This window comes from Echinops telfairi, unplaced genomic scaffold (assembly GCF_000313985.2).
Source record: "Echinops telfairi isolate 266 unplaced genomic scaffold, ASM31398v2 ScPeMD7_36;HRSCAF=134, whole genome shotgun sequence".
NCBI lineage: Eukaryota > Metazoa > Chordata > Mammalia > Afrosoricida > Tenrecidae > Echinops > Echinops telfairi.
Genome location: NW_022103934.1, coordinates 2,898,761 through 2,906,980, shown reverse-complemented (window position 1 = coordinate 2,906,980; position 8,220 = coordinate 2,898,761). Strand labels below are relative to the sequence as shown.

Here is an 8,220-nt window from a genome sequence, read left to right as displayed (position 1 = left end):
ACCCATAACCCACGTCACCACCAGGGCTCCTGAAACCAAACACTAGTTTAGCTAAATGAGATTTTTTTAAAAATCGACCTTGAGCCTTATAGGGGATCCAAGTGACAAGTGAAACTTGGAAGGCTGGTTCATAACCTTGGGCAGCAGCGAGTTTCTGTTAATGTTAGTTCCATTGAGTAGGTTTGAACGCACAGCAACACCAGGTAGAGCGGAACTCAGTCCTGCACCAACCTCCCTGTCCTTGCGATGCGGTGCTCAGTGTTGCAGCCACGGGTCAGTCCATCTCACGAAGGGGCTTCCTCTGTTGCTGCTGACAGTCGACCAAGCGTGGCAACATCCTTCTTCTGGGCCAGGTCCCCTTCGATGACATGTCCCAAATCCCTAAGACGGAGTCTCACCATCCTCCCGGCTAAGGACCATTCTGGCTGTGCTGTTTCTAAGACAGAGTTCTTCATTCTTCTGGCTGTCCATGATCTGTCCAATATTATTCACTAACATGGCGACTCATCGGCACCTCGTCTTCAGTCTTTCCTTATTCATTGGCTAGCTTTCCCATGCATGTGAGGTGATTGAAAGCAGGATGGCTTGGGTCAGGCACACTGTGGTAGTTACATAATTTCACGTCAACTTGATATATAAAAGTGTAGGGGTGGAGTCTAACCTGTCTATCAGGCCACAGCCTGATGGGGACTCCCTGTGGGTGTGGACTTCTCATAAGGAGGCCTCTGGGGACCTCCCTCCCTCTCTCTTTACCTTCCTGCTTGCAAGTCACTCTGAGACCTACCAGAGCCCTGGAGATGTGCCCACCACCATGGGATCCACAAGACTTTGCACCCACCAGCCTGCGATCCTCCTGCATTCTGCATCATTGCATGTGGTTGCGTGAGTCTGACGAGGGACTGATGGACTAGTATCAGACTTATGGATTGCGTTGGACTGGGCTGGGCTGTTTTCCTGATATACAATTAATTCTTGATAGAAAGCTCTTTCTTACACGTATATGAGTGTCACTGGATTTATTTCTCTCATCAAACTGGTCTAACACACACACCTTAGTCCTTAAAGTAACACCTTCGCTGTTTTACACTTTAAAGAGATCTTTTGCAGCAGATGTGCCCATACAAAATCTCATTTGATATCCTGACTGCAAGCCCGCCTTTGCTCCATTTATCATGACGTTACCTATTGGTCCAGCTGTGAGGATGTTGGTTTTCTTCACCCTGAGGTGTAATCCACGCTGAAGGCTGTCGTCTTTGATCTCTGCCAGTAAGTGCTTCGAGTCCTATTGGCTTTGAGCAAGCAGGTTGTGTCATCTGCTCTCGAAGATTGTTCATAAGCCTTCCTCTGATCCTGAAGCCAACTGCTTCATATAATCCTGCTCCTTGGATCACTTGGTCGACAATCAGATTGAACACGTGTGGTGAGAGGATACAACCCTGATAGACACCTTTCCTGATTTTGAGCCACAAAGTAACCCCTGGTTACTTTCAGATGGCGGCTTCTTGGTCTGCATACAGTTTCCTCAGGAGTCCAATGAAGTGTTCTGGAATTCCATTATTTCCAAACTTGTCTGAAATTTGTGCTGAGCCACACAGGCCGATGCCTCCGCACAGTCAAGACACAAGTAAAGGTCTTTCTGGTATTCTGCGCGTTCAGCCAAGACCCATCTGACACCAGTGTTACCCCTCGTTCTGCGGCCTCTGCTGAATCCAGCTTGTCTTTCTGGCAGCTCCCTGTAGATGCATGGCCGCAGCCATTTTTGAAGTGTCTTCAGCAACATTTCACTTGTGCGAGATACAATTGGGAACATGGTTCCGAAAGCCAACCAATGGCACCTCTCTCTCTTGCAGGGGCTGGGAAGGGCTGGTGGGTTCAAACGCTGACCTCTTGGTTAGCAATTCAGTGCCTCAACCCCTGTGTCACCAGGGCTCCTTTTAAAACTAGTGGTCAAGTCTAAATCACCAGCCCTACCCAGGGGCCTTCCACAGAACCAGTGAGTGAGGACCCGGTCCTGGCCACACAGTCACCTCCCCCTACCCAAGTCAGGGGCATGATTGCAGCTCTGGAGAAGATGGGGTGGCCCCAGGCCTCCCACTTCCTGCAGGGGGTGGTGTGTGCGGAGGCCCCACGCCCGGGCCCACTCACTGCTCACTGGTCTGCATCAGCTCTATAAGGTCGGAGAAGAGAACATCCCGGTTCCTCTCACAGAAGCCGCTGACGTCGTAGGAGACCTGCAGGGTGAGGATGGGGGGGCGTTGGTGAAGTGAGCAGCCGAGGTGGAGGGATCAGGGTGGGTGAGTGGGGTCTAGGGTTCAGCATGGGGGAGGGGAGGGATCCCTGGGGTCCTGCTGCCCAACCAGGAGTCAGAGGTTAGTTTGGGTGTCCGAAACCTGGTGGATTGAGGTTTGGAGGTTACAGGGCTGTGCAGGGGCCCATGGGGGATTTAGCTGGGGCTGTGGGCTGGGGCTGCTATCTAAGTGGGGGACTCCGTGGCGCCTGGCCAGGGCTGTGCAGCCTGGCTGAGGGACATGGGAGGCTGCCACCAAGACAAGGGGTCCTGGGGTGCCTGATGTCCATGTTGGTCCCATGGGGAGCCCATGGGGTGCCTGATGCCCATGTTGGGTCTGAGTGTGTGCCCAGGGTCCCAGACGACTGGGATTAAGCCCATATCGGGGGTGTGTCCTGAGTCTGGGTACTCTTGACATTCGATCTCCAACCTGGACTCAGAGGTAGGGATGTGTTCTGGGTCAGGGGCATCAATGGGGTCACAGTTCAAAGTGGGCGGTGGGGCCTGAGCACAGGCACAGCCCAAGTTGGGGGCATCATAAGCTGTCCTGTGAGCGGGGGCACTGAGACCTGGTTCAGGGTCAGTGGGGTTCAACAGTGCTCGCTGAGGGAGCATGGCCTCCCGGACAGTCTGGGAGTTGGAACCCCCCCCACCCCCCCACCCCGCCTGTGCCTGGCCGATGGTGAGCATGGTGCTGATGACTGGGGTTGGCCATAGCCTGTCCCTCTGGCGTCAGTGGGTTCTGCAGACCTGGTTGGGGGCTAGGGTGGGCCAGCTCAAGTTTGGGGATTGGGAGGTGGCAGCTTGGCATCCTGGGCCGGGGTCCCGGGGGTCCATGGGTGGGTTGGGGTGGGCTGTGAGGCTATGTGGGGCAGGCACCTTGCCGGCATAGTGGTGGATGACGAAGCCGGAGTTCCAGCTGTTGAAGTGCTCGTGGGTGCCCACGGCCGCCTGCAGCTTCTGCAGCAGCGTCTGGTCTGCTCCGCCTCCTGTGGCATGCATGGTGGCGCACACATCATCCAGGACGCTCATGATGCCCGGCGGGCTCTGTGGGGGCGGAGATGACGGGGAGCCGGATAGACGGGGGTGGGGGAAAATGAATGAATCAGAACAAAAGAGGGCCAGGTTAACGGGGTGGGGGTGGGCATGTTCCAGAGGAGGCAGCGCCAGAGAGGGAGGAGGGGTGGGGTGGGGCCAGATGGGGGCCCCTGGCCAGGGTTCAGTGAAGAGGGCCAAGGAGGGGGGTGTCTGTCTGGCCCTGCCCTGCCCCATCTAACTTCCTGGGGTGGTGGTGGGGAGAGGTAGAAGGGATGTGGCCAGAGGAAATGTACAGGCTAGCTAGAGCTGGGTGGACGTACATCCCATGATCCAAGGCTTCTGAATGTCAGGGCAAAAGGTGTGTGTGGAGGGCAGAGGAGGTGTGTGGGGGTGACACAGGACAGAGGAGGCATCCCTTGGGGTGCGTGCCTCTTCCCCCTTCTGGTCTGGGAGGACTGCCAGGGCTGCCCCCTCTGGACCTGAGCAGCTGCCCAGAGGGGAGGAAGGTTTGTTGAGGAAGTGGGGGCTGGGGAGTAGTGGGAGATTTCCACAGGGTCTTCTTGTCCCAAAGGAGTCGTGGGGTAGAGAAGGACCCATGGGAGCTGTAGGCTGGAGTACACAGACCTCCCACTGCCCTGCCCAGATCCAGACCCGGCTCCAGGGCCCAGGGGACGCTAGAATTGGCCTGCCCCTCACCAGTTTATTCTCGATAAGGTCGCAGACAACTTTGTTGTTGAAGTACTGAATGGGGGTCCAGCGGATGCCCTCCTGAACATACTCCTCCTGGGGGGCAATGAGGGGTAGAGGTGGGGGTCATCTGTCTGTTTCTAGAATGCAAGTTACAAAGGGAGGGTGCACTAGCCATACCCCCTTCATCTGTCTCTGGCAGCAAAACCCATTTACCCTTTCTTGGGATCAGCCAGAAGCAACCGAGAAGCACCCTTCCCTGCAAGCCTTCACCCATCCAGTGGCAGGGGAGCAGCGCAGGGCCCTGGCCCCTGGGACACATCTGAGCCACGCTTGTGCTATCTCCCCCAGAATTTCACCCAGTAACCCAAAGTTCGTTCTGCTTCTTGCCAGTCTCACTCCCTACCCCCTGGTCTCCCCCTCCAGTCTCCTGGTGCTTCCTGGGATCCCCTTCCTTAAAATAAGCTAGTTGGCCCTGGATCCTTGCCTCGGTCTTGCTTCTGAAGCAACCTTGAACTAACCCAGCAGGGAGCTGTTGCTCACAGCGGGGTCCTCAGCATCTACAACCATACCTGGCACAGAGCACCCACTTAAAATAAAAGCAAAGATGAGACTCGTCAAGCCAAGTCAAGTCGATCCCACTCATGGGGGGCCCAGGACTGCTCCAGGGTGGTTGGGTGTTCAGGACTGTGACCAGATGGGGCCCTGCTGGTGTGTGTTTGTAGGCCAGGCATTGGGCTGCTACACAAGGCCCGTGACTTAAACCCGGCCGCAGATCCTCAGAAGAGAGATGTGGCTGTCAGCTCCCCGAACTATGTAGTCTCAGAAACCCTGCAAATCAGAATCTACCTGATGGAATCGGTTTAACCTTTAACTTGGTTTGACTTCTTGTGTGTGGTTTTAACCGCTTAGAAAGCGATCGCTAGACTTTCCTTCTGAGGAGCCACTGGGTGGGCCTGAACTGTACAGGCTAGTCCATTTCATGGGGACCCCTTGCGTTTCAGAAGAGAACGGCACCCCATCGGGTTGTCATGGCAGTGATCTACTCGCAAGTCCACTGCCAGGTCTTTCTTCCGAGACACTTGGGCTGGTTTCAAATGGCCAACCTTCTGGTTCGTAGCCTTTAGCCATTTGCGGCCCCACCCCCACCCCAGGACTCCCACCAGGGCTCCTCGACTCGCTGTGACCCTATATTCCAAATTCAGGTTCACCACCATCGGGTCAAGGCTGACTCAGAGCGACTCTGTAGGACAAGGTAGAACTGCCTCTGTGGGTTTGCCAGGCTGTAACTCTTTTACAGAGGTAAAAAGCCTCCTTCTTCTCCCGAGGGCGCTGGTGGTTTTGAACTGCTGACCTTGTGGTTAGCAGCCCAAGTAACCACGAAGCTCTTAGGGCCCCTAATCACGAAATAATGTCGTTTGGGGCCGAGTGGGTTCCAGTGCATAGCACCCTCATCTGATGGACTAGAATTGCCCCAATGGGGTCTCCTCCCGGAGAGCCTCTGGTGGGTTCGAACCCTCAGCCTTTCTGCAGTTAGCGGACGAGCGCTTAACCGCCGTGCCACCAGGACACCTCCACGGCCACATTGAACCCATCACCGCTGATTGATCAGAGAAGACATTTCCCAGCGCTTAGCAGAAATCCTCCTTTGAAGGCAAGTCTCAGGAAGGTGCCCAGGAAGGCCAGGGGTGGGGTCAGGGAGGCCCCGCCCCTCGCGGCCCCGCCCACCTGCTCGGCCTTCAGCGTGAGTTCGATGAAGATCTGCTGCAGCTTCTCGTTGACGAAGTTAATGCAGAACTGCTCGAAGCCATTTTTCTGTCGAGGGAAGGGGGAGGGAGGCCTGACGCCGCGGGCCCCGCGCGCACGCGGACATTGGTTACCATCCCTCCATCACCACGGTGGTGGGGTGCGGGGAGGCTGGGAAGTGGGGAGGGGGCGTGCGCCCTACCTGGAAGATCTCAAAGCCGTAGATGTCCAGTACGCCGATGCTGTACTCCTCCTGTGGCTTCTGCATGGCTCGGTTGATGGCCTGCGACACGGGTGGGGATAGTGGGCACCTGCTCTCTCACCTCACGGGCTCATGGCCTCCTCACACTTTTCTCTCTTACCCTCCCCGGTTCTGGGCCGTAGGGCGAGTCCAGGCCGTGGTGATCCCTGTGAGGCCACTAGAACTGCTCCCCCCACCAAGGGTTTTCAACAGCTGTGCTCTTACTGGAGGGGCTCTGGTGGCACAGCAGATAAAGCAGCTTGGCTGCGAAACAAGACATTGTTGGTTCGAACCCACCACCTGCTCCTTCAGAATCGACGGTGTGGCCATGGGTTTGATTGCCAGGCCTTTCTTCCACCGTATCTCTGGGTGAATTTGCCCCACCCACCATTTGGTTCGTAGCCTAATGCAAACCATGTGTGCCATCTAGGACCCTATATCTACAACCCAATCCACTGTCACTGAGCTGATTCTGACTCATAATGACCTATAGAACAGCATACAACTGTCCCATAGGGTTTGTAGGGCCACACATTTTATGGAGAGGAGCCCTGGTGGTGTAGTGGGTTACACATTGGGATGCTAACCGCAAGGTCAGCAGTTCAAAACCACCAACTGCTCCGAAGGAGTAAAACGAGGCTTTCTACACCCACAAAGAGTGACAGTCTCAGGAACTCATAGGGACAGTTCTACCCCATCCTATAGGATCGCTATACGGTGGATTTGACCTAATGGCTTTTTTTGGGTGTGTGTGTGTGTGTGTGTGGAAATTTTATGGAAGCAGAGAGCCATGTATTCCTGTTCTGGAGCAGCCAGTGGGCTTGAACCACAGGCCTTTGGTTAGAAGCTAAGCATTTTAACCATGGCACCCCTGGGGTTCCCGAACTGAAGTATTACCATATATAAAACCAAAAAGCCAAACCCACTCCCATGGACTCCATTCTGGCTCAAAGCGACCCTTTAGGACAGGGTGGAGCTGCCCCTGTGGGTTTCTGAGACTGTCACTCTTTACAGGAGTCTCATCTTCCTCCTGCAGAGTGGCTGGTGGTTTCAAACTGCGGACTTTGTGGTTCGCAGCCCAATGCAGAACCACTCTGCCACCGGGATGCCTTATGAACTGTGTAGATGTACACATATGTGAGCTATTGTGGTTGTGAATCCATTTCAACTCATGCCCCACATAACTCAGAGCAGGACAGTCAGGAGCAGAGGGAGGGCCCTGGGAAGGGCAGACCAGGGCCCCCTGGGACTCCCAAGGCGGGAGCCCTTCTCCAGAACCCTGCTGAGGGCTAGCCTCCAGGGCTACGAGGCAATAGATTCTGTCCCTTAAGAGCCACAGCCCAAGAACTAAAACAGTCTGCTGGAAGTCCCGCCCAGCCGGGGCCTGCCCACCTGCCGCCTCAGCCCTGCCTAGGGCGGCACCCAGGGCCCACCCATCCCCATCAGGCTCTCCCTCACCTCCACGAGGAAGTCAAAGAGACGGGAGTACAGCCCCTTGGCCAGGGCGTCGCGGGTGTAGGCAGCCTGCTCTACGTTGAGGGTCACGTCGATGGACTCACTGCGCCCACCCCAGCGGCTGTCCATCTTGCGGCTGGTCAGCTTCTCCTGCAGCCGCCCACTGTCAATGCCCAGCAGGTAGGCAGGAAAGGCCAGGACTGGAGGGGACGGGGGCAAGCAGCCTGTCAGGCGCTGGGGCTCTGTGTCTGGCCAACCTCCACCCACCACCCACCCCCGCCCCTGGTAACTTGTCCAGTGGCCCAGAAGTTGACTTTGTGGGTTCTTGCCCTCTGATGATGCCTGGCCAGGAAGTGACAGTACACACACACACACACACACACACACACACACACACACGCTTGTACACATACATGGGCTCACACATACAAGCAAACATATACACATGGATAATGGATACACACACTCAGACATACATATGCACAGATTCACACACACACATATGCATGCCCACAAGTACATTGGCTCACAGGCACACACAAAGTACACACGCATACACACAAGTACACATACGCACAGATTCTTACATGCACACACAGACTCACTCAGAAGCACACAACTGAGACACGTACCCACAAACACACAGGCACACATACAGGGACTCACACTCACACCCTTGTAAGTGTTCCCCGTCCTAACACAGGCTTTCCACACACTTGTCTTCTGCACTGGCCCCCCTGGTCTTTTGGGGGACAGCTCCGCTCAC

At 55.6% G+C, this 8,220-nt stretch overlaps 1 protein-coding gene across 1 annotated transcript in view; it reads right to left on the bottom strand.

Annotated features, from left to right (window-relative positions):
• Nucleotides 1–8,220, bottom strand: part of MYO1F (myosin IF) — a 53,237-nt gene that overhangs the window by 19,014 nt on the left and 26,003 nt on the right. The window contains exons 8-13 of the mRNA XM_045290299.1: nt 7,458–7,654; nt 5,961–6,041; nt 5,741–5,827; nt 4,022–4,108; nt 3,167–3,334; nt 2,146–2,231 (exon numbers count right to left, since the gene is read on the bottom strand). Coding sequence (XP_045146234.1) covers nt 2,146–2,231; nt 3,167–3,334; nt 4,022–4,108; nt 5,741–5,827; nt 5,961–6,041; nt 7,458–7,654 — 706 coding nt within the window. The remainder of the gene's footprint in view (nt 1–2,145; nt 2,232–3,166; nt 3,335–4,021; nt 4,109–5,740; nt 5,828–5,960; nt 6,042–7,457; nt 7,655–8,220) is intronic.